Source organism: Astyanax mexicanus, chromosome 19 (genome assembly GCF_023375975.1).
Source record: "Astyanax mexicanus isolate ESR-SI-001 chromosome 19, AstMex3_surface, whole genome shotgun sequence".
Lineage (NCBI taxonomy): Eukaryota > Metazoa > Chordata > Actinopteri > Characiformes > Acestrorhamphidae > Astyanax > Astyanax mexicanus.
In genome coordinates, this window is record NC_064426.1 from 17,781,403 (window position 1) to 17,808,446 (window position 27,044).

The 27,044-nt window shown below is 37.3% G+C and overlaps 1 protein-coding gene across 1 annotated transcript; it reads right to left on the minus strand.

Annotated features, from left to right (window-relative positions):
* Positions 1-1,431: 1,431 nt before the first annotated feature.
* nucb1 (nucleobindin 1) lies at positions 1,432-25,809 on the minus strand. The gene is made up of 13 exons (XM_022673860.2): positions 25,659-25,809; positions 20,716-20,848; positions 18,026-18,133; positions 17,774-17,906; positions 17,269-17,372; positions 15,797-15,982; positions 13,345-13,435; positions 13,127-13,185; positions 11,338-11,430; positions 7,867-7,956; positions 6,805-6,978; positions 5,112-5,238; positions 1,432-3,388 (listed from the first exon to the last, which is right to left on the minus strand). The coding sequence occupies exons 2-13, from the start codon at positions 20,842-20,844 to the stop codon at positions 3,303-3,305; spliced, it is 1,380 nt and encodes a 459-aa protein (XP_022529581.2). The 5' UTR covers positions 20,845-20,848; positions 25,659-25,809; the 3' UTR covers positions 1,432-3,302.
* Between the last annotated feature and the right edge of the window lie 1,235 nt (positions 25,810-27,044).

The following is a 27,044-nucleotide window of genomic DNA, read 5'->3' on the forward strand; positions in this document are numbered from 1 at the left end:
TTTGGGTTTTTATTGGCTGTAAGCAATAATCATCAACAATAAAAAAGAAAATTAAAATAAATCACTCTGGGTGTAATTAATCTATATATTAAATTAGGTTTACATTCTGAACTGAATTACTGAAATAAATAAATAATAAATAACTATTTCTATCAGGTGCCTGAAGGGTTGTCCCAATTCTCAGGGGAAGGATTCCACCCCTTACCCTTGTATCTTTGTTCTATGTGAAAGGGTTTCACACAAAAAAAAAAAAAAAAAAAAAAAAACAAGTGATTGGGGCAAAAAGAGAAATGGGATTGTGACAAAAAGGCTTTTGGGGGATAAAACAGGTGTATTGTTGGTTATTGGGACACACACCACTGCTCAGTATTTAATATTATAAATTAGTTTCATAGAGAAGGAATTTTCATTTAAAATGCTGTGTAGTCCAAGACTAGACTTAATCTCTGTTTGTGAAACTGATTGTTAGAGAGAAAAGAGACAGTGTAAGGCTATGTTCACAATACCAGTCGCTGAAATTTTGCTCCATGTGGCTCAGGTCTGAATTTTTCTTTGCTGTGTGAACGTGCCAACCCGGATTTTTTCAAATCAGATTTGAGTCACTTTCATACGTGTTCCTAAATCAGATACGTATCCAATCCATGGACATGCGACATGAATGTGAACCATAGACTGTGTATAGCTGGACAGTTTTTTTACAGTCTCTGATGTGAACGGTCAAATCAGATTTCATGCTTTTCTTTTTGTATTTACGCATCTCTTGGTTTCACCTCCTCGACCTGAGCATGTACTTCAGACCAGCTGTTTGCTGTTTCTACACTCTAGCAAAAGATGCTCCACGTATGAGCTGCTAACGCATCCATTTCCCCCTTATAGAGCTACAAGTCATCTCTCAAATATGACGTTTTTTGTTAAGAAGACAGCGTTTTTACACATATTAATGTGCGCATGTGAGACTTTTCAGGGACATATTCGTTCAAATTACACACAGATACAGAACATTTACATTTGTGAATGTGAACCATCAAGATAGCCAAATCAGATTTGAAGCCTAAAACACATTGTATTACAGTGTTGCCTTACCTTCTTATTTATTTTTAATGGTTTCCAAACTCGTATATTATTAGTATACTAGAGTATTTATGACATTCCATTCTAAATCTATAAGCATTAATATGGAGCTTTTTCCACCTTTCAGTTTTAACAGCAGGGTTCCAGCAGGAGCAGCAGGTATTGAGTCTACAGAGATTGTAAGCATTATGCAAGACTGTCAGGCAAGAATGCCAAACATCCCCTAAACATCTTACTAATTTAGGGTCAAAGGTCAGCATTCAGAAAGAAGGAGGTGTGAACAGAAGGGCCGCTGTCTGGCACCATTTACAACCCATCTGACCAAAACACACAGACACACACACCAGTCTCAGCCTAACGTCAGTCTGTCCAGAGATCTTTATTAAGATGCAAATGTCACTGATAATCCACAGAGAAGGACCACAACATCCTGGGCTGTCTGGAGTGAGCAAATGTGTGTGTGTGTGTTTGTTTTACATCAGTCCGGTGACTATGGTACGACAGCGAGGATGAAAAAGCTGTACTTAAAGGGAAAACTGCAACATTTAAAAGCTACAGCACGGTTCGGCACTATATGCGAGACGAGGTATCTTAGGAGACAGCAGGAGAACCCTGGGTTACCATTACTATGAAAACCAATGAATAAACTCTCAAAAATACGTGTGTTAATAAACAAAACACTTTAAATAGTTATATGTCTGCGTCATTAAATAGATAAGATGTATAATATCATACAGAACAGGTTTGGTATGAAATGCTCAGTCAGAAACATTGTAGTGGAACAGTGGTGGTGAATCAAACAAACAGCTGAAGAGTTTATTGCCTCTCTAAAAAAAAAAATAATAATCCCCTAAATGGGGCCTGAGACATTGTTTCACCAAAATTCCAAAAAAGATTTGGCCATAATATTACTTAAGCTATTCAGAATGGAGAGATAAAAGCAGGCTGTTGTGCCGCAAAATAGTTTAAACCCCCCAAAAATATATATATTTTTTTTAGATTTGCTGCTATTTTTAATATTATACCATCAACATTCATTGTAAAATAATATATAACTATAAAGGTGGGTATATATAGAAGTTAAATTAAAATGTTTTAGTTCATTTAAATGATTTACACAGTAATACCTTAAATCAACTCAGGTTAAAAAAACGCCCTGAACTAAGTACAAGCAATGCATTTGTTACATGGGTACGAAAATTTGCTAAATTACATGTGTACGCTCTGTTTAAGTTGACTCAAATGCAAGTGTTTCCTAAGCATCCAATCACTTACGATATATTAATTGACAGCCGCCAACATTAAGGCTAGGCAATCATATTACAACATAGAAAATCATTAAACACATACAGGAAAGCAATACAGGGGAATGACTATACATCGATGGTGAGTAAAGAGGGCAATGACGTTACCAAAAACCACAGGAAAGGGTGTGAATTTTACTAAAAAAAATGTTCTTCTGTAGCATAAGGTACACTTAGAAGGTAACTATATATTTTATCAAAACAACTTGGGTCACTGCTGTCAGCAAAACTCAACAGAACGAATTCACCTTACCTTAAAAAATATGCTCACACAATGAGGGTGTATCTCAATTTTTTTTTATTTTTGGGGGATTTGACTTTATCAGCTTAAAGGATCCTTACTGCTGTATTCATATTAACTTAATAAATTAAATAAAGAGGTTTTCCCATGATTACAACACAAATATAGCTCTTATACGTGTGTTGTAGTCAATGATAACAACATGTTTCATTCACCACCACTGTACTGAAATGCGAGTGCATTTACATTAACTTCTCCTTTAAAACTAATATATAGGCTTTGTTTTTGACTGGATACACAGAAAATATCCTATATGCTGTGTTTAACACATCGCAAACACCAAACGGATTATATATGTTTAAATAATTCACAGCCTTTTCTCACACACTTTTTAGTAACGAATCAAATACCATGCAACAAGTGCTTATCAAAAATATCAATCTAGGCTATGCTCATTCCATCACTGATCTACACTAGAAGCCGAACATCACATTATTATATGTTGAACTTGTGGAGGATCCAGTAATGGTAATTAGTAGCATGTTTGTTTCCAGAATTGGACGATGTGTGTGTATTGTGTGTGTGTGTGTGTGTGTGTGTGTGTGTTACACAAGGCGAAACGTTATGCGCTTTTAAAAGCAATATTAACTGTGTGTGTGTGCGTTTAATGAGGCAATTTGTTAAGGTTAGGTGTGCTGGGGAAAGTTCTGTGGTGGCTCGGCCTGCAGGCTGTTTTGGACTTCTCCATTCTGATCAACTGGCACCTTTCCAACTGAAATGCAGAGAAAAAAAATTATATTAATAATACTGTATATGTATTGTAATTGTGTGTATTGTAATAAACACTGAGGCAAAGCAAAAGTTTATTTATTAGCATGAATATTTATTAATAAGTCTAAATGAAGGTATTGTGATATACACTGAGGTGGAGCTACAGTCTCTCATTAGGGGGAATGTATATGAACACTCTAAATATAGGTACTGTATTTTTCGCACTATAAGGTGCACCGGATTATAAGGTGCACTATCAAAACGTCTATTTTCTGGCCTATTTTCATACATAAGGCACACTGGATTATAGGCACATTATGCAACACTAGTAAGGAACAAGGGTGTTGCCATGACTTCCTTTTAATTCAGTAAAGCTAAGGTAAGCAATTCTTAAAAAATAATATATATATATATATATATATATATATATATATACAGTTTTGTTTAAAGTCAACAAGCGCTGGATGTTAATTTCAGGGTTCATACACTTTTTAACCAATACATTTCCATGATTTTTTCATGACTTTTCTATTCCTTCAATGCAAAATTGATTATAGTAGGCCTAAAATGAATCAGATAAAAATGTTGACACACAATCTTTAATAATAAAAAGTGTGTCAGATTCTGAGAGCTCTATTGCGTAGGGCTAAATTACTCTGAGCTGACGTATTTGTAGCTCAAAAACTGAAACACAAAGATTTTAAGACCAAATTTCCATGACTTTTCCAAACTTTCTAGGTATTTTTATTTTTCCAAAACTTATCCAGGCCTGGAAATTGCTATTTTCAAATTCCAGGACTTTTTTATAGGTTTTTCATGACCATTTGATCCCTAATCTACACAGATTTCTCCTGAAAACTGTTTATTTGGGTGAGTAAAGTGCTTCCGTCTATTTAAAGTAAGCTTAGAGTTCCAGATTTCCACTATAGCAATATTATCATTAACAGCTAACCACTAGCACTAGCTGCGTTTGGCAGGTAATGCAGAACAACAGCGCTACAGTCAGGAAACTCAACTCAAGTGGTTTGTCTGCTGTAGCTAGTTTTAACACGGTAAACACACAGGCTACAATCCAATATACTCGTCACTGAAACAGTAAAATAGTGAAAAAGGTGAAATAGCTAGCGCTTAGCAACTAATGTTAATGCTACTTCAGCAGTGCTAGCCAGGGTTAGCAGCAGACTACAGACCGACAATACTCACCACTGAAGTACCAAAGATGTGGCACTTAGCGCGGTTAGCGGATAATACTAATACTGCCGGAGAGCTAAATTGAAACTCCTGTGGCTTTACTGCTTCTTAATACTGGAACTGGTAGAATTCATACATAAGGGTCACCGTCTTATATATTATATATTATATAAGACGCACTGGCGATTTTTGAGAAAGTCAAAGAATGTTAACTAGTGCAAAAAGTACGGTATTGTGATGTACACTGAGGCAGAGCTACAGTATCTCATTAGCATGAATGTAAAATTAATAATAATAACACTGTGTAAGTATTGTGATACACATTGATGCTACAGTCTCTCATTAGGGTTAAATTGGAAGTTTAAGGAACATTCTGTACAGACTGTCTAAAGTACGTAAGTAATGAGCTACATAACTGTATATGTGTGCTGGGAGTATTAAAACACTTTGAGCATTCTTAAAGTAAAGTATATTAAAGATGTTAAAGCTGTTAAACTAGGAGATTGTATTATTTCACTTCATGGTGTCCTCACCTGGAATATCCCCTTGAGCCAGTTTCTGAATTTCCTGCTGAAACTGTAAATCTCCGTTTGGGCCTGAAGGGGGCGGTTTGTTCACTGCCTGCTGATCCTTCTGCCTCTGAGACATCTCCATTAAAGCCTAATAAAAAACACACAACTCTATGAACAACACACATATTCTCAGTATATAAATTCATAAGGGCTGTAATGTTGGAGGTATAATGCAATCGTCTATACATTGAGAGTATCTTTTGTATGTAGGTGTTTAGTACTGACAGTAGTTACCAGTATCAAAGCATCAGAATAATTCAGTTTTAGATAACACAGTGAATGTGATAATTCGTGCCAATTCCTTCACCTCTTTTTTTTTTCAATTAATTTAGGTGTGTGATATTTGAACACTGAATAGGATCAGTTGGTTTTGTGTTTGTGTGATTTCTCCAGAGGTGTACAGTAACTAAGTAGAAGTTCCTCACTACTGTACTTAAGTATTAAAATGCCACATCTGTACTGTACTGAAGTATGATTTCACATGAGTTTAATACTTTAACTCCAATATTTTTTAATGTGCTTCATTGTTACTCGTTACCAGGGGTGTCGAGTCCTTTTTAGGGGCTTTTTAGTGTGTGTGGTCAGTCAGTCAGTCAGTCAGTCAGTCAGTCATGGATATTGGGTTGGTTTTCCAAAATAAAAGGCCATATTCAGATTCATGTTACAGATTAGGTAAATAAGGTTAAGAGAAGGTTAAAAAAAAAAAGGTATGGTAGATGCTTTACTTTCACATAAACTTTGGTGAGAGCTTCCTGTAGGCCCCAAAATAATATTTTAGGATAGTTGGAGAGTTCTTTTCTCATCATAAGGGGTGTTTATTTTGGCTAAACTTGCTGGGATGGCCTGCAGTCGAATTGTGGACAGTAGAGTGGACAGTATCTAAGCAGAGTGGACAGTATCTAGATGCACTAAAGAAAAATGGTGATATACAATAAGATAACAACTTTAAAAAAATACAATGTTTAAATATTAGTACTTATTTTCTAACACCAAAGACACTTTAATTACAATGTGAACTGTATTACATAAAATTTTAAGCATTTATTTTGTATTATTTATATTTTTATTATGTTTCATTATATATTAAAAAAAATCAGTATCTCGGAAAATCTGATTATTATATAAGACCAATTGGTATTTTTTTTTTAAGTCAGTGTGCGCAGTGTGCCAAGTCCTGCTGGAAAATGAAATCTCCATAAAAGTTGTCAGCAGAGGGAAGCATGAAGTGCTGTAAGATTTTCTAAGAAAACACTGCACTAACTTTAGACTTGATAAAACACAGTGGACCAACAAGAACAGATGACTTGGCTCTCCAAACCATCACTGATCATCAGTAAAGTGGAGAGTGGAGAGACACACAGTCCAAGCTGCTTGAGGACTAGTGTGAAGTTTCTACAATCAGTGATGGTTTGGAGAGTCATGTCATCTGCTGGTGTTGATCCACTGTGTTTTATTATCAAGTCTAAAGTCAGTTCAGTGTTTTCCCACAAAATCTTACAGCCCTTCATGCTTCCCTCTGCTGACAGCTTTTATGAAGATGCGGATTTCATTTTTCAGCAGGACTTGGTTCCACGAAATAAAACTTTCTTCTGTTTTATGTTTGCTTAGAGTAAAACTTCCAGTCAAATGTGTTGATGTACTGTATGTTCCTCACCTGCTGGTACTCTTTCTTCTGGGCCTCCAGCGCTTTGCCTCTTTCTTTAAGCAGCTCTTGTTCCTGTCTCAGTGTCTCCGCCCTCCTGCTAAGCTCCACCTCTTTGTCCCGGAGCTCTGCCTCAAACCTCTGGAGCTCTGCCTCAGTGTACACCGGCTGTTTGTCATCCAGTGTCTGACATGACGAGAGGAGATGAGATGAAAAAAAGCATTAAAACAGGAAGTCAAGTATTTACAAAAGTAGCTTACATAAAAACAGTGCTAAAACTTATACAGCTGCACATTCAGGAGTTCTTTTGTCTGATAGATTTATGGTAGTCTGAGTCTGTTTGTGTCTCAGAGTCAGGCTGAAGCGCGTGAATTTCATGTCACAGCTGTACAAACACTACATAGCCAAAATGATCTGCTAATCAGCTAACCATACACTAGACTACTTCAAAAAGACTTTGAAAAGACTTTTAACAGACTAAAGTCTGAACCTCTCTAACACTCACTGACTTTGTAATCACAGACTGGTCACAAGCAAAGATTTTGCCAAGACTGGGGATCTTGCAAGGTCACTATCTGCAAGACTGCAAGCTAGATTTTACATTTTAACATCTGTTACAAGCAGCAAGCAGCATTTATCTTGTTCCCAATTAGTGCTGGGCGATAAAACAATACCAATATTTATCTCTATATATATTGTACTTGTTTTAACGGCCAAACATGTGGGTAGGGGGGTGGGTTTCGAACCTGTGTTGATGTATAATGACTTTTTAAAATTAATTTAAAAGCTTCCTGAGCACCTTGTGCCCACCTGGCAAGATGTGAACATCTGTCCTCAAGGCTCTGAGCCTGCTAGTGATTTTGGCCATAACTCCCTTATTCGGTCACTAAAGTAAAAAGAAACCTGTAAAAAGTGTTACAGAAAGTGATTTGTTTTATATCTTGATATATATCGATATCGGCTGATAAGGAAAACTATATCGTGATAAGATTTTTTTCCATATCGCCCAGCCCTATTCCCAATGCAGGGTCTCACTGAAATGTCCACTAGTAAAGATCATATGATGGTCATTACCTCCCATTCCTTTGCGTTGTTGAACTCTTTCTTCTCTGTTGATTTGATAAACTCTTCCAGACTCACCAACCTGTCTCGATTAAGGTCAACCTGCCGTGTAATACAACAAAACCAGTCAGTTAGTTAGGAGTAGTGCTGGACGATATGGCCAAAATTTATATCACGATATATTCCATAATTTCGGTCGATACGATATAATTTCGATATCGACATAAATATTTTGAAGGCCTAAGAAAAACTTAAGTCTTTAAAGCCTCCTTTCACAAAAACTATATAATACTTTAGAAATAAAAAATGGTCAAAATAAACCAATGATCACTTTTAATCACTTATAGCAAAATAAAAACATGACATCTCTGTCAAACACAAGCCTATAACCTATATACAGTACAAGCCAAAGGTTTGGACACACCTTCTTATTCAATGCGTCATGAAATGAAAGAGTCATTAAAATAAAGAAAACGCATTGAATAAGAAGGTATGTCCAAACTTTTGGCCTGTACTGTACATATTACCAATATAAATAACTTTACATTTACAACAGAGGCAAAGCTTCTTATTCTTCCGTAAACAAATTTAACAGATCAAAACAAAAGTGCTTCAACCAGGATAAGGAAAAAAAGCCTTTATATACATAAAAGGAACATTATATCACAGTCAAATAAGCAAACCTGTAGGCTTTTATAACTATAAATAACTTAGATATAACATAAACTACAAAAGTGTTTCAGCCAGAATAAAGAAATTTAGGAGATTCTAAAAGGAGATTTTAGATGCTGACCGGAGCGCGGCCGAGTTTCAGCGCGAGAGATTTTCAGCGCGAGAGATTTTAGATGCTGACCGGAGCGCGGCCGAGTTTCAGCGTGAGAGATTTCAGTGCAAGTTTCAGCGCGAGAGGTTTTAGATGCTGACCGGAGCGCGGCCGAGTTTCAGCGCGAGAGATTTTAGATACTGACCGGACCGCGGCCGAGCTTCAGCGCGAGAGATTTTAGATGCTGACCGGAGCGCGGCCGAGTTTCAGCGCGAGAGATTTTAGATGCTGACCGGACCGCGGCCGAGCTTCAGCGCGAGAGATTTCAGCGCGAGTTTCAGCGCGAGAGGTTTTAGATGCTGACCGGAGCGCGGCCGAGTTTCAGCGCGAGAGGTTTTAGATGCTGACCGGAGCGCGGCCGAGTTTCAGCGCGAGAGATTTTAGATGCTGACCGGAGCGCTGACCGGAGCGCGGCCGAGTTTCAGCGCGAGAGATTTTAGATGCTGACCGGAGCGCTGACCGGAGCGCGGCCGAGTTTCAGCGCGAGAGGTTTTAGATGCTGACCGGAGCGCGGCCGAGCTTCAGCGCGAGAGATTTCAGCGCGAGAGGTTTTAGATGCTGACCGGAGCGCGGCCGAGTTTCAGCGCGAGAGATTTCAGCGCGAGAGGTTTTAGATGCTGACCGGAGCGCGGCCGAGCTTCAGCGCGAGAGATTTCAGCGCGAGAGATTTCAGCGCGAGAGGTTTTAGATGCTGACCGGAGCGCGGCCGAGCTTCAGCGCGAGAGATTTCAGCGCGAGAGGTTTTAGATGCTGACCGGAGCGCGGCCGAGTTTCAGCGCGAGAGATTTTAGATGCTGACCGGAGCGCGGCCGAGCTTCAGCGCGAGAGATTTTCAGCGCGAGAGATTTCAGCACGAGAGATTTTCAGCGCGAGTTTCAGCGCGAGAGATTTTAGGGGCCGAACGGAGCGCAGCTGAGCCGTGTTTCTGTAAATAATACATATCGATATGACACAAAAATGATATCACCGTTATTGAAACATTTCTTATCGCGATAAATACCGTTATCGAATTATTGTCCAGGCCTAGTTAGGAGGTTGCATCCAGTGTTTATTTCTACAAGTCTGTTTTATTAGAGGAATTTTCTGCTAAATCTGTAAACACTACCACTCAAATATCTGGGATCACTAACATTTTCTTGTTGTTTCAATAGAAACACATAAGATAAAAAAATATAGAAAATAAACAGGGTATGCAGTAGGGATGCAACGGTTCTCTATATTTTATGGAACAGTTCGGATGAATCGCGATATTTCGGTGTGCGCATGAACAGAGCGAACACACGCTCTCCCGCTGTACATGGTGCTGAATGCACAGTCAGGACTGCTTAGGACCTGGGGAGACTTTTTCTTTTTGTCTCTCCACAACCATGCAACAACCAACTAGATTTTCTCTTGAATTTCCCAGGAGCAAATCAGCACTCTGAAGGCAGACGCTGAAGATTTGGGGGCTAATTAAAAAAAATTTCTCAGCTGCGTGATCATGGAGAAAAGGATATTTAAAGAGGTGCCGTCAGCTTGGGACCATTTTGGCTTCAGTGTTGAGCATGATTAACAAGGAAAAAAAAAGACAGTCAGCACAGTGTGGTATAAAAGTTTGGTATTTTCTTAAAGTATGTAACTGGCTGGCAATATTTGTTGGTTGAGTTGATTGAATAATATTCATGTTTACATTTCATATTACTGCACTTTATATCATTTTGCCTGTTTTGACTAATGGTAAGTATAAGTGTTCCATTTTTATCATAAATTTTGTGATTTTCATTCATCTGTGCCTTTTTTCTATTTATTAATTGGCTCTGTAAGTGTGAGTAGGAGCACCTTGTTGAATTGAAATAGAAAGGGTTAAAAACGTACTGCATGTACATTGGAGCTAGATAATATTAATATATCGAAACTGAACCGAAACCGTGGCCCAAGAACCGCGACACGAACCGAACCGTGGCCACAATGTACCGTTGCATCCCTAATATGCAGACATTGTCACAGTAAGAAGTTGTAGTAATTTTCAACAACAACTGTGTACAAGTTTTGCAGGAATTACAGCCTGGAAGACCCAAAGCATTCTAGCTGTTTATTTTTGGAGGTATTTTAATATGATTTCAGACCATGCTTCCTGGACTATCTTCCACAACATGGATTGGCTTAAGACAGTCTACCGCCATACCATAAAGTCAAGCTACTCCCACAACAGCTCAATAGGTTTCAGATCCGGAGACTGTGCTGGTCACCCCATTATAATCAGATTTTGTTTTCCCTTAATGTGACACATATGCACATATGTTTTATGGGCGCACAAAATTTTATGTAAATGGTCATCATTTTAGAAGAGTCTCAGATCTCAGAGAATAATCTAAACTGATGGTCAAATTACAGTTAAAAAAAACATATTTCAAATAGAGAAGACAAAGAGAAGATAATTTGTCAAAAAAAAAAACCTCATGAATAGTTTGTAGAATTTGGCTACATAATTAAAAAAAAGCCTTGTTCTGCTACAGCATGCCGAGGGAGGCTTCCATATACCCTCTTCACCTCGTACAGTAACAAGTTAGCCGATTAGCAAAAACTGAATTGAGTGATAAGGGCTATAATGTGATTGTGATCATAGATAAAGCAAGCGAAAGCGAGAGAAAGAGAGACAGACAGAGGGACACACGTCTCACATTTTTCATGACGTGCTCCCTCATCCTCAGCCGCTCTTCCTCCATCTCCATCATGTCATCCTCTTCGTTCTTTGGGTCGTACACCTTCTCCAGCTGGTGACAGAGCACACAGAACAAAAGCAGGAAAATTAAACACACACACACAAAAAAATGTATTTATATAATAAAGATTAAATGAATTGTGTTCAGAAAGCAAGCTTGATATTTGTGGATAATGGCTCTTACTGTGGTTTGCTGTAGTCCCAAAACAGCTTTAGAATGTTTTCCAGACTAATAGACAGGGTTCATACACTTTTTAACCAATACATTTACATTTTTTTTGTCATGACATTTTTTCAAGCCTTCAAGGCAATTGTTCATGACCATACAATTTATAAAACATCAGTGCAGACAGACAATAAAACCAAAAATCAACTAAAACCATAAATAAAATGGATTACAGTAGGCCGAAAATTAATCTGATAACGTTGACACACAATCTTCAATAATAAAATGTGTCAGATCCTGAGAGCTTCATTGTGTAGGGTTACTGAATTAACTCTGAGCTGATGTATTTGCAAGGATCATACACGTTTTAACCAATACATTTCCATGATTTTTTCATGAGTTTTCCATGCCTTTAAGGCAAATTTTTTTATGACCATACAATTTTTTAAAACATCAGTGCAGACAGACAATTAAACCAAAAATCAACCAAAACTATAATTAAAATTAATTATAGTAGGTCTAAAGTGAATCAGATAAAATGTTGAGACACAATCTTAAATAATAAAATGTGCATCAGATTCTGAGAGCTCCATTGTGTAGGGCTAAATTATTGAATTAACTCTGATTTATTTGTGAGCTCAATATAGATTTTCTCAGTCGATAAACAAAAACACAAAGATTTGTAGACCGAATTTCCATGACTTTAGCAAAACTTTCTGGGTAATTTTGGCCTGGAAACTGCTATTTTCAAATTCTAAGACTTTTCCAGGTTTTGCATGACCGTACGAACCCTGAATAGATCTCAATTACTTATTTTCTTATTTGTTCCTGATTTGTTTTAATATTGGCATGATGTCTAATTTTTGAGTATCTTTTGGTCTACTTCATTTGGTCAGGCAGTTCCTGGTTAAGTCATTTCTTGATTAAGAACAGGTATGGCTAGAAAGTGAACTCAGGTGTGATAACTGGGGAGCAAACAGTTTTTCACACGGTGCCATGTAGGTTTGGATTTATTTTTTCCTTAATAATAAAAACTTTAATTTGAAAACTGCATTTTATGTTTACTTGTGTTGTGTTTTGACTAATATTTAAATTTGTTTGCTGATCTAAAATGTTTAATAGGTGACAAACATGCAAAAAATAAAAAAAAAATCGGGAAGAGGCAAAAGGTTTTCACAACACTGTATTCAAGCTTAAACATGGACAGCTTTACCTGACTTTAAAAACTTTCAAGGTATAATATCGTTCAGGATATTACATTTTTTTTGGCGATATTATCACGTACAAAATGATATGGCACACCCCTTCTTGATGACCTCTATGTTACTGCAGCGGAATAAGCAAATACCTGTAATTATGGATTTATTTGTGTCAGTTTCACAGAATTCACAACCAACATTCTTTACCACAGAAAGAAATCATGAAGGGGGCAAAATAGTTTTTCGCACCACTGTATTCAAGCTTAAACATGGACATGTGACTTGATCCTGTCAGCATTGTTACAATTAAAAATAGCCTCTGATATTTTTACTGAAAAAAGTAAAGTCAGAATAGAGGACTTTCTGCAACAGTACTGCTTTACCTCTTTTGTAAACAGAGCTTCCAGCTCCTGCTCATCCAGGAGACCATCTCCATTTGTGTCTAAAGGAAGGGGGGGGGGGAAAGGAAAAGACCAGAGACTTATTAACCATAGCACATTCCATACTTTGTGCACACTTAACAGTAGTTAGTATGTGTCCATATTTTGTTATTGTGGAGTAAAAACACAGATGCTAGACCTTGGACTGGACTTTAACTGACCGTGGAGCTTGAAGAAGGTTTTAGGGTTAAACTCTTGTGGGTCCAAACCGTCCGTCTCTTCCCAAACCTCTCTCAGCTGATCAACACTGCCCTAGAGGAAAGAGGGGAAAATATATTGTGGTTAAAGAGCTTAGCAGGTAATGCAGGGGAGGAAAGAAAAAAAAAAACATTTTGCTTTTATGCAGTTTATAATTGGCACTAACGTTTTGTATTTTTGTAGTCTAAATCTTCCAGTAACACAGTATTGCAAAACTTTCAATAGTGACCATTAGGGGTATAGCAGGGGTGTCCAAACTTTTTTTGTTGGGGGCCAGAAGTAGAAATATATGTACAGTCATTGGCCACAGACTCTGTAATAAAACAAATAATGAAACATACTACTTATAATAATAAATGTTCCTGATTACTATCATTTTGACACCATTTTACTTGATTTACTATCTTTTTCTATCTTTGAAAGTGCTGTTTCAAATTTTCAAATTGATGTTTCGTTCCATAATGTTATTTAATAATATACTCTTATGCTCCTAATTAGGCAACTGATTCCTGACAAATTAAACATACTTCCTTCTGAACTCAAAAAAATACAAATTTTCTTTGGAATTGTTAGACTCTCGCCGCTTTTAGACTGTTTGGAGGGTTTCCCGCGCTAAAACGACGCACTCTCGTCTCTTTGGCCCGTTTTCTGCGCTACAACTGCGCATTCTCGCCGCATACAGTCTCTTTGGTCTGTTTTTCGTGCCACAACTGGGCACTCTCGCTGCTTTTAGAATCTTTGGCCTGTTTTCTGCGCCACAATAATCTCTAGTAGATATATAATGGGAAATAAGAACAGTGTGGATTTTTCTTTTGCTAAAAAAGGCAAAAAAGTAGTACTCAGATGTGATAAGTAGTGATATGGGTGATAAGGGTGATATGGCATGATATTTCAGGATATAATATCGTTCATGATATTCGAAATTTTTGGCGACATCATCATGTACGAAACGATATGGCACACCCCTACTTGATGACCTCTATGTTACTGCAGCGGATAAAATACTCCTGCATAAGCAAATACTAGAAATTATGGATTTATTGGTGTCAGTTTCACAGAATTGATAACCAACATTCTTCACCGCAGGTTTACCCTATTTATTTGATTTGCGCCAACACATGGAGTAGTAATGAAGCAGTAAATTTGGGGCAAGTCTTGGGTAGTTTAGAGATCCTATATTTCAATAAAATGAATACAATATTAGTATTTTGTGTCATCCCTAGAAAAAAAAAATGGGGAATGTAGATTTCAAAACATTGTTCTTCAGTCATGTTTTTCTAAATAATTAAAGGAGCTTAGACCAGGAATTGATTTATTTTATCTAACAGTAGCTTAACCCTTATTTATAAACAGATATAAAAGGAATATTAGGATAATCTTTTACACTCATTTTGTGAGGAGGTTTGCGTGTACATGAAGAGGAGTCAGATTCTAACAGAGCTACACTTCTTTACAACATCTGGCAAAGCAACTCAACGAACTTAACGAACAACCATAACCAAATTTATACAAATCAATTAATATGAAGTATAGAGAGACTTCACTCACACAGCCGATGACAACAGGATATAGAAGTTCTTTAGTTCACTTACTAAACTCCAGAGTGTTTTCACACCTGTAGTTGGTTTCTAAGGTCTAAATCAGTTGATGAGTTCATTTACCTGCAGTGTTTTCTTTCTCTGTTTGGTTTGGTTTCACACAGGCACAAACCTAAACACACACCAATAAAGCACGTTCTCTTTTCTGATTGGTCAGAGCTGTCTGGCGCGAGAATAAGAAAGTAAATATAGAGAGAAGATTCTGTGTTACAGTGCAGATGGTCGCTGTCACACTTATCTCCAAAACAGCAACTTTACAGGAGAGAGAAAAAACACACGCCCAAAAAACTAACTGGACCAAATGTAATAAAGACATAAACTTAGATCCAGACTTACTGGTTTACAAATTACAAACCGGAAAATAATTTCAAACTGGAAAACCGGTTTGTAATTATTTCAAGAGTATATTTAACTGCTCTGTTTGCTTTCTCTTGAAAATGTGACTGCTGTTTCTGTGCAAACAGAGAGTTAGTTTCTCAGCCAGTTCTCAGTTCTTACTGTCTTTTTTTTCCTGTTTGGGCCCTTTTGTTTTTTAGCTTGCTGGGTTTGACCCTTGCATGTTTCCACCAATTTTTACACTTTTACACTCTTTTTAAGTAAACTCATTTTATGGTTTGACACACTGCTGCATTGTTTTTAGAAAAATCAGATTTGACATATATTGACTCTGCATTTACCTGCTTCAATATCAAATTGTGCAGTATGGTACCCCACAACTGACAACCTCTATAATCTCCATGGAAGTAATGGAGCAATAGGAACTTTTGGATATATCAGCCATTATGTCATTAAATCAAACCACAGGACTCTTACTCACTGGTGCGTTGACTTTAGGATGCTGTCTGTGCTTCTCTCTCAGATCCTCTATCCTCTTCTCCTCCCTCTCTCTCTTCTCCTGGTCTAGACTCTTCAGGTATTCTCTCCTCTCATGCTCCTTCAACATCTCGTAGCGCTTGAACTCCTCATGCCGCTCCGCATCATAATTCTCCAGGTCTTTAGTGGCCTGAGGGAAAAAAGTAAACACAAACAGAGTACCGGTATGTATTTTAATGCATTATTTAAATTATTAGTTTAAAGGTCTCATTCCGCTAAAATAATAATAATATTAAATATATTATTATAAAAATAAATATAATATTTTTTTCTTGTTCTTTGTGAAATACTATAGGTCTTTTCTGAGTTGAGTTGTCTACAGTATCTGGTAAAAGAAAAGCCTCAGAAAAACTCTTTGATGAGAGGGATGCTAGGTGTCTACGTCAACCAGTGACTTCATGGCCTCACCCACCTCAGCTGAACCCGGGTTGCAACAGAGCCGACACTGTCAGCTAAAGAGCTTACAGCTCTGTTGACACCAGCTAGTTAACGTTAGCTATCTTGTGTAAGTAACTATAGGTTTATATCGGATCTCCGGTTGATTCCATGTTTTACTGAGACCTTAAATATACACTAGGGAAGCACGGTTTGACAAGGCAGCTTAACTCGACAGAACACCGATTAGTGCGGGCGCCATTCGCTTTGGAATTTATGATATAGAGCGAACTCTGAGGCTTCAACATGGTAAAAAACAAACTGCCTAAGCACCGAATCACCAAGTCTGAGGCATTAGTTTAGCTGCCGCAGGGAGAGTGGCATCATGGTGGGTAGTCTCTACTTGCACTCGAACCGCGGCATTGATAACATTTCTCGGCCACAAGGCTGCTCGAGTGTGACGTTAAGTGAAGTTTAAAGGTTAACTTTATCTAGCACTCAGTGCTATATCTTCACAGTTAAGGCTGTATCTCTGAAAACATTTTGTCATCTGAGTTTTAGAGCTGTAAAATTGACTTGGGGGGGGGGGATGGGGGGAGGCAGGTAGGCATTCTCTGCTTCAGTGCTTTTAGCCAATCAGAGGCGATATGTTTGCATGTATGAATGATCATGAGCAAGCGCTAAATCATGTCTTTCGTCAGAGACCAGTAAATTAGTGATCTAAAGCAGGGCTAAATAGAAACAAAAAAATGGCTCACACGGCATTCATTCACACTACAGACCACAACTAGACATTTTAAAATGAATTAAAAAACAATGGAATGAGACTTTTAATTAGTAATAAGCAGGAGTGTGATTCAGCGAGTCATAAAATTCTCAAATTCTACTACGAATTGATTCAATCAGAAAAAAGTACTATTAAACCAAACATTTTTGAAAAACCTACACTGTAATTAAAGTAAAAAAAAAAAAAAAAAAAACACACACACACACACACACACGCTTCATTAAACATTAACAGTCCAGTTGAAAAAGCCTTACCGCAGCAATGAGCAGCTCCAGATCTTTGGCTTCAAATGTGTTCTGATTGTGTGGATCCAGATGCTCAAACTGCTTCAGCAATGACACGTGATCCATCTGAACACCTACAAACAAAATAAGTGTGTGAAAAGAGAAAGAAGGATTATTAAACATTATAGCACACCCTCTACACTTCCTTTAGTGAATTACAGTTTGTCAGAGTGATCTTGAGGATCATATGCATGTTATACCGCACTATAGAACACTACACACAGTTACTATAGTGTATTACAATCTGTCAGAATAAGCAAGTGGATCATATGAACATTATAGAGCATCATGGAGCTCTATACACTCTATACACTTACACTTCCATTGATGTGACTCCATACCTATGAACATTTCAGGTGTAGCGTTTACTATGGTTCCTTGTTGTATTGTGTTGAACACTATATAAAGCCTTAAGAAGATAATTGTCGCAGCTTTAATCAGTGCACTTGGTCAGTATCTCATACACAGTGCTTACTCTGTGTGTTGGTGCTGTCCAGCTTGGCCTTCAGCAACATCCTGAGACGAGACACTTCCTGTCTCTTTAGCTCATCCAGGCGGGTTCGGACATGATGACCCACCAGATCCAGCTCTTTACTGAGACGGCCATTCTGAAACATGTTTTTACAGTCAAATACAGAACAGTCAATGCCATCCTAAAAATATACACTATATAAGATATAAACACACATTTAATACATAAGTATACAAAAAACAGTGTCATGTTTACTTTAATGTCCTCAGTGTTGGCTGTCTGTAGTTTCTCTCTGAAGTGAGGGTCCGTCTCCAGGACCTCGATGACCTCCCTCAGGTAGCGGTCATAGTAAAGACCTGTGTCCTACAGAACACATATATATCATTAACCAACATTAATATAAACACACCACACAGTGTTACAGAGATGCAGAGTTTACTGACCTGCCTTAAAACACACCCATAAAAAGACAATATTTTATTAGTCCCACAGTAGAGCCGCAACTAATGACCATTTTAGTAGTCGACTAATCTGCTGATTATTTGTTCAATTAGTCGCAATTATCTTTTGTCATGCACTCAATTTGTACATCCTACTGTTGAGGACAGCTAAACATTTAGGCCCCAAGACCAATTTTGCAGTATATTTTGACGGTTTGATGTAAAACTAAAAATTTACATTCACAGCCAATTCACATAGACTACATGCTATTTTTAGGAGTTTCTAGGATACTTGTATTTATATTTTTTACTTTTTTTTCCAAGGAGATACCTCCCTAAAATAAATGATTGTCTAAGAAAATAAAGGTCTGTAGTTACTGTAACGTACAACTTAATTTTAATGAAGTGGAGTACCAGGGTTCATACACGTTTTATCCAATACATTTCCATGATTTTTTTCATGAATTTTCAATGCCTTCAAGGCGAATTTCCATGACAATATGATTTTAAAACAGTGCAAAACAGTAAAACCAAAAATCAACTAAAACTAAATTAAACTTTATTATATTAGGTCTAAAATTAATCAGATAAAATGTTGACACACAATATTTAATAATAAAGTGTGTGTCAGATCCTGAGAGCTCCATTGTGTGGGGCTAAATTACTGAATTACCTCTGAGCTGATGTCTTTCTTAGCTTAAAATTGATTTTCTCCTTCGATAAACCAAAGATGTGTAGACCAAATTTCCATGACTTTTCCAAAACTTTCTGGGTATTTTTTATTTTTCCAAAACTTATCCAGGCCTGGAAATCGCCATTTTCAAATTCCATGACTTTTCCAGGTTTTTCATGACCGTACAAACCCTGGGGTACAGTATCTCTCTAACACTTATCCAGCTAACGTTAGTTTAACTAACGTTAGTAATGTTAATGAAGGAGTGAAGCCTGTTTAAACTCACCTCAGCAGCTCTCTGCAATAATTTAACTCATTTAACTAATATAGAAGTCAGTGTTTAAACTGTACAGAACTGGCAAAGACAGACTGTAGAGTGATGTAGAGTTAAATGTGTGTGTTTGTGTTTAATTGACACAGCGCTTCTATTACACTGTATGCATGTCTCGCTCTCTTTTTCTCTTACGCACTGCAAGTCCCACCCACACTGGAACCTCATTGGTCAACTAAGCATGAAGAGAGGCCAATCAGGATGCTCAGGATTTGTCACTCTCTTATTATGTGTGTGTGCACTCTCTCTCTCTTTCTCCCCCTCTTTATCGCACAGTAACGATGCATCAACAATGAAATTCCGCGCTGACAATTTTATAATAGTCGACAATGTTGATTACGCCAACTAATCATTGCAGCACTATCCCATAGTGGAGAAATTTACAATGGTACAGCAGCAAATACCCTTCAAATATCAATTTATGTTATTTAAACATAGGTGCTTGAAACTCCCTAAGACCTCCCAATTTGAATTACTAAGTAACTGCTTCATAACGAATAAATAGGGTAATATAAGAATATTGTTTGTTAAATTCTATGTAACTGACAGCAATAAATTCATAATTCTGCATTTTTGGCGTATTTAGGAGAATTTTATCCTCTTCAGTAACACAAATGCTGTCTAGTAACGTACAGAGCTGTCTTGTGATATATTGAGTAGCGTAGAATTACAGTATGGTGATATCAATATCACATGCAGTAATTGTTATAATATTGTATTGTGAAATGCCCTCACCCCTATTAAAACACCCTTTCAATAACTCATTAATGCTGATTTATCTACAGGCACATGAAGACACACTGTCTAAACTGGCGATTATTCCTCCAAGCAGCGTTTGCAAATGAGTTTTACGTATGATTATATACATATACACACTTTTATAGTCTTATTTTTAACTGTAAAGATTGTATGTTTTCATAATTTGAGGCAGCAGCTCTTATTTATTTACTGAGAACTGCTTGCAGGTTTATTTATTTATTTAGGATATTTAACAATTTTTACATCATGATTCTTGTGCCTCAATATTCTTAATAATTGAAGGTTTATTGCTCCTGAAAAAGAGAGTACATGCATTATCATGCTGTCACATTTTACATATGTCAGTGGAATAATATCTATTTCTGTATTACATTTTTATTAAATGACAATATAAATCATCACAATTATTTACTGAACAATACATTAGTTTGCATTATTTTGACAGGCCTGGTTCTGGGTTTCTCCTTTTCTATGTGTAAACTCTTTTTATAAATATGGGGTAGGACTTTAATAAAAGAAGGCAGAAAGATTTCTATTGGATAGTCCTTCTGGATAAAGTTATTCAACTTTACTGAGAAAGCCTACTTTGAAAAACAATGGCTAGATTTATAATTTAAATTTACTTTAAACAAACAGCAGTGAGGCTTTCTTAGACAATAGTTCAGCCCAGTATGTACCCTCTGCTCCACATACTGAACAACAAAGAGGGCAATAAATGCAGCTTCTCAGAGAAACACTGTACCATATTTTCTTCTGCTTTCTCCTCCTGTGGGGGCGGCGCATCCTGGCCATCAGTTTTCCGGTCAATAGGCACTGACCACACCCTCAAAGAGATGGACAGAAGCAGCAGCCAACACCAAGCCCCCACCATAATCCTATTAAAATCACACAAAAAGCATGAATTCAGTGTTTTCAAATGACAATTTTACTTTACTTTTCCTTTAAAAGGGGGAGCCAGCAAATTCAATATTTCTTTGGATTTAAGCTCAATAAAACACAAAAATCCCTCACAGAAAATTATTAATAAAATATTAATACAGTGGTATGAAAATGTTTTAGCAGCCCTGATAATTTCATTGATTTTCCTTTATAAATCATTGGTTGTTGGCATCAGCATGTTCAGTTAAATATATCATGTATCAGATGAACACAGTGATAATTTCATTTTTAAATAAGTTTATAGGATGCATAAATGGGGGCACCCGTACTGTTTAACCCTCCTATTATGTTACGGGTCAAATTAACCTGTGTTAAAGTTTAAAGATCTCGGAAAAATAGTTGAAAATATTTTTTCAGTATGAAATTTCTTCTGCTTGCTTTAATTATTGTAATCAACATATAATATAAAAAATGGTTCATCTCGCATATATGCAACCACACACTGCAAAAACTAGTGGTAAAACAAAATTGCAATGTTATGTTTTAATGTTATGTAAAACTATTATGTTTTATATGTTGGTCTTTCGAAAGTAATAAAGTAGTGAAACATTAAAAAAAGATTTGGACATTTTTTTATAAAAAACAAGTGAACTATCCTAATTGAAGCATTACCTGTTAGGGGTAAGGAACACCATTGCACTATATATTGATAGAATAATTAGCAATAGAGTTAATATTGAAATCACTGATGTTCCTGACAAATGAACATAACAGGAGAGTTAATTTCATCTAATTATCTTTAACACATTATTGGAATACAAAATTTGTTTGGTAAGCTCATTGAGCTTTGACCTACATACACAGGTAAATCAAATTATTTGAAAGGGTTAAAGTGGCCAACAAAGGATACAAAAAAGCTATCTCAGAGATTTCAGCGGTCAGTTTCCACTGTGAGGAACATAGTGAGGAAATGGAAGACCACAGACACAGTTCTAGTTAAGGCAGGAAGGAAGTGGCAGGCCAGTAAAAATTTCAGATAATCAATTCATTTCATCACTGCTTCGTCTGCTATGTGATATATTTAACTGAAATTGCTGATCCAAACCAATCAATGATTTATAAAGGAATATTATGAAAATTATGAGGGGTGTCCAAACTTCATACCACATTGTCTGGTGGCTATATTAAAAAATAGTTTCTCATAAGACAGCTAAAGAATAGGGTTGCAACGGTATGAGATTTTCACGGTATGATAACCGTCTCGGAAAATACCGCGGTATCACGGTTATCACGGTATCACAGTTTGTTACATATATTATTAAACTGACCCTTAAAGAAATTACAACAAAGGTTTTTTGTTCAATTAACTATTTATTGTAGAAACTACACCATCAGGTGAAGGAAACCATGTTTTTCCACTACTCTTAAGGGCATTAAGAGTGTATATATATATAAAAAAAAGTTGGTATATAACCAGATACTGCAGAAAGAGGGGATTTATTTCTGACATGATCCTCACAAAAGAGATTTCTATTTTAAGGCTTTCACACCTTAAAACCTTCAACATATGAAAAACAGGCACGTCAGAATTTGAAAATTAACGCATGTAAATGAATGGCGTCTTTCACATCCAGTCCGGCGAGCACCTTTACACGGACACGTGAATCCGTCGTAGCACGCACTTCACGCCTGTACCTGCGTGCCCAAATTTCGGATAACTCAGCGCTTTTGCGGGCGCTTACCGCATGGGTTGTGCACGACTACAAAGAAGTTTTATTTAGGTTATTTAGGTAAAATTATAAACTGAACACATACTTTGCGCTGCACAGCGGGGTGGTGTTCTCGGAGATGGGAGAACAGGTTTGATGTATTTCCTCCTTTAGCTGTGACTACGGCCACATTGATTACAAGCTTGTTGATTACAAGATTACAAGTCTGTTTTCAGGCTGTTTGAATGAGCGAAATATGATCAGAATTATGTTAATTAACACTAACATAGAAGCATAGAACTATTATTTAATAAAAATGATTTTTAAGAACAGTAAACACAGTGCGGAGAAGTTCACGTGCGAGAGAGAGAGACACAGAGAGAGAGAGACACCGAGAGAGAGATTTGCGTGTTCTGATGTGAGCTACTCACAGGTAAAGGTTCTCTTTTATCTCCTCGTGCTCATTTTAGTCCAATTCATAATTCTGCAGTTTCTCAGTGTTTTCTGTCGTATTTTGCGGCTAGCGCGAGCGCTTACAACTAACACCGCGGACCGCGAGGTGCAGCCGCGCTGCCGCTGTTATGCCGAATCCGACTCCCTGCTCAATCCGACTCCCGCTTCGCGGACAGAATCGGCACAACACCCCCCGCTGTAGAACTGCGGGAGTGAAAACAGCGCTTATAAATAAGTTAGTTAAGTTTCACTTTCAGTTTTCGTTATTTGGTTCGTTTTCATTAACAATAATAATTGGTTACTTAGCATTAACATTGTGATTATCACACCAGAGCTTTATTTAAAAATAAAATATATAATTAAAAAACGGATGCCTACATCTCAGACTATTTTCTGGAGCCCAACCCGACCCGGCCCGAGGAATGTGGTGGGAAATCTCGGCCCGAACGGACCCGATTTCGGGTCGGTCCTCGGGTCAGGTCTGGTTCGGGTAGAGAATCTAAGCTCTAGTCTGATGCACTTTCTGCCATTCTCACCGCTGTGTGCTGAGTAGCTGAAGCGGAGCAGAGTTGCGCATGCGCGGGTGACTTTCTCCGCTGGCTTGAGTTTTACCGGTAATAAGCAAACACACACGGTATGATAACCGTGCATTTTAATACCACGGTATACCGTGAAACCGGTTACCGCTGCAACCCTACTAAAGAAAAAAAAAATCAAGCTTTTCCTATTATACCAGGGCTGGGCAATTAATTTACTAAAGGAGTTACATGATAACCTGGGACTGTTTTGAAGGGCTGGACCAAGGAACTGATCTTACTTCGGTGCAATGTTAATTTTCTCTCCTTAAACATGCAGTAATTATATGTTTTTGATAACCTAAAACTGGTAGGCAATGAAAATTTGAAGCCAGTATAGAGAAAACACCTATATTACAAACAATAGTGAATAAAATGCTTGTGTGTTTGCAGTAAAGACCAGCAATAAATTCACTTAACACAACGTAGCAACATACTATTGCTATTTGGTTTAAGGTCTAATTGCCTGATTAGCTGTTTTTCAGTATTTCTTTCTTGTTCAGTGAGAGAATTCTAATCTGATTATTTGCTTTACAAGGTTGTAGCAAAAAAAGGGAGAAAATAAGCTTATAGGCAGAGTTGAACACAAAATGTATTCTGTTAAAAAAATAAGTACTAACATTGTGGCAGAAAAATAGACTGTTGATTGAGACAAAAGTTGTGATTTTCTGATAAATAACTGTATTGATAATACATATGTATTTTATGTAATTTCAGAAATAATCTAGTTGCAGTTGTGCTAATAGTGATTCCCAGTCTTTGCTAAATCTTAGCCTGTGACTAAAAAGTGTGTGACTAAAAAGTGCATGACTAAAAAAAAGTGCATGACTAAAAAAAAGTGCGTGACTAAAAAAAAGTGCGTGACTAAAAAAAAGTGCGGGACTAAAAAAAAGTGCGTGACTAAAAAAAAAGTGTGTGACTAAAAAAAGTGTGTGACTAGTCTTTAGAGGTGAGTGGGTGTCTTTTCGTGTCCTGTAGTGTATGGATAGCATTAGATAGTCCTCGAATTTGAGCTTAAGTTTTCTGGATAAATAAGAAATCCTGATTTGTGAAATCCCCCCTGATTCCTATCACCACCATTCTAAACAAATCTGAGCCAGGAAATAGCTGTTTCAATTGACTATTTTATACCAAACATGACTGCTGACACCTCAAACACTCACAACACACACACTCACAACACACACACTCACAGCAAACACACTCACAGCAAACACACTCACAGCAAACACACTCACAGCAAACACACTCACAGCAAACACACTCACAGCAAACACACTCACAGCAAACACACTCACAGCAAACACACTCACAGCAAACACACTCACAGCAAACACACTCACAGCAAACACACTCACAGCAAACACACTCACAGCAAACACAAAAAAGGTCAGATTTTACACAATACTTTCATTCTGCTGAGCCTAAAGTCTCAGTTCATACACTAACACAGTGGATAAGCTCCTCTGCTGTTTAGAGACCTAATAGTTCTATATTTAGCTTGAGGCTAATTTTACTCACTTAAAATATTAGCAATTTCAACGCTTTTACCGTTCCTTCACTAATAGCGACAATATGGAGTTCACTATAGTTACAGGAAAATTATTTCTAGCTGAATAAAGAAACAAAGCTACACAGCTAATTACCTGTAATAGAGATATGTGACTGTGAAGCAGATGGGTTATTTTCTTCTAAACTGGTGAAAACCTTTTAACAACCTCAGGATTACATTACATTACAGACATGATTCATCACGGAGCTCCTCAGTGCAGTGCAGTCTGGGAAACTGACACTCTGATACTTCTTTATTTAGGCTGTTTGCGAGCTATTTTTACTCACTGCTTTAATCATTAGCTATTTAATCTAAACCAGAACTCCTTCCACACATAAACAACACTCCAGACTCTCCGTTAATCTGTTCAGGAACGGACTGAAGCTGATTTATCAGTAATAAAATAGGAGATTTTAATGTTCAGTTGTTAATAGATGCTGACTGTGTTTCTCTAGGTTAGCTTTAGCCACTTAGCAACTTTATCATCACAGAAGCACCGAGCCGCTGATCTGCTCACCGTTACAGTCCGCTGACCGCGCTGCGCCGCGCCGCTGTTTATCCTGCTGTCAGTGAAACAGATGATAAATAAGCTTTAAACCAGCAGCTCGGTTATTCCTGCCGCCCTCGAGATATAAACCAGGAAAACAAGCAAACGCAGGAAGATGACGCTCTCAAAAAGCGACCTGAGCACAAATTAAAACCGGGTCCGTTCCAAACTCTTTCCTGCGCCCTAGCTTCCTATAGTGCACTAGGACACTTAACTAAAAAAAATACTGATATTTATGACAAAAAATCACTCCTGTTAATAGCAGATTTTTTTGAGAGGAGGTAATGAGTTACAGGTAACAGGACTGAGTGAAACCCAGGGACACAACTAAAATATTATGGATTTATTAAGACAAATATTTTTTTTAAAGCAAACATGGGATTTGGACTCACACAAAAAAAAAAAAAAACATTTCTGAAGGATTTTAATAATTATATTTCATGGTAAAGTTTATAGTTAGACAGTGGAAACAGGTAACAGATGCAATTTTATCAGTGTTCTATGTAGTTGTTGTTATTATTATTTTAATTACATATCTTACTTTTGCAATTAGATCAGTGTACAAGACACTATGCTTAAAATAAAATGTATTTTAAAGTTATTTTGTGTGCACATGTATACATGTAATTTCCTGGGGAAAGAAATGGCACCCATTTGGTGGAGTGGCCCTTAAATTAAAAAAAAAAAACAGCCAATGGGTAGGCAAAATTTTATTAGTAAGAGTTTTTTTTTTTTGAATAAGCAATCACAAAGTCTTAAAGCTCACCTTCCGCGAAAATCCGATTTTTCTTGTTTTTTGTGGAATACAGTAGGTCTCTCCGAGTTGAATGTGTACACCTGCACATTAAACTGTTTTGCAGCCCCCATTGTCTGCAGGAGCGAAGCAAAGAAATCCCCCCTCCCCCCCTGCGAAAAACGGGTGAATTTTGAATTATCTTTCTGCCTACATAGGCAGAAACTCACAGACCAGCCCACCTTGGCTCGAGAAACTCCCAGAGGCGGAGCTGAAGCGACGCAACATCACCGCTCATCAGGTTAGGAGGTGGGAGGCAGTGAGCGGCAGAGCGGTGGAGGGGCGTCGCAGTGCTCCTAGCCAATCAGAGGAGAGATATTTGCATGCTGTTTGCATGTATGAATATTCATGAGCAAAGCTGGAATCCGGTCATTTTGGACACACCCCTAAAACAGTCCATTAAAAAAGAGCTATACAGAGACACCAGAGCACTTTTTTTTTACAAAAACGGCTCACATGTCATTCATTCATACTAGAGACCACAACTAGACATTTTAAAATGAAAGAAAAAACGACGGAAGGTGAGCTTTAAAATGAGTGATGTTAGACTTATTTTCTGGATT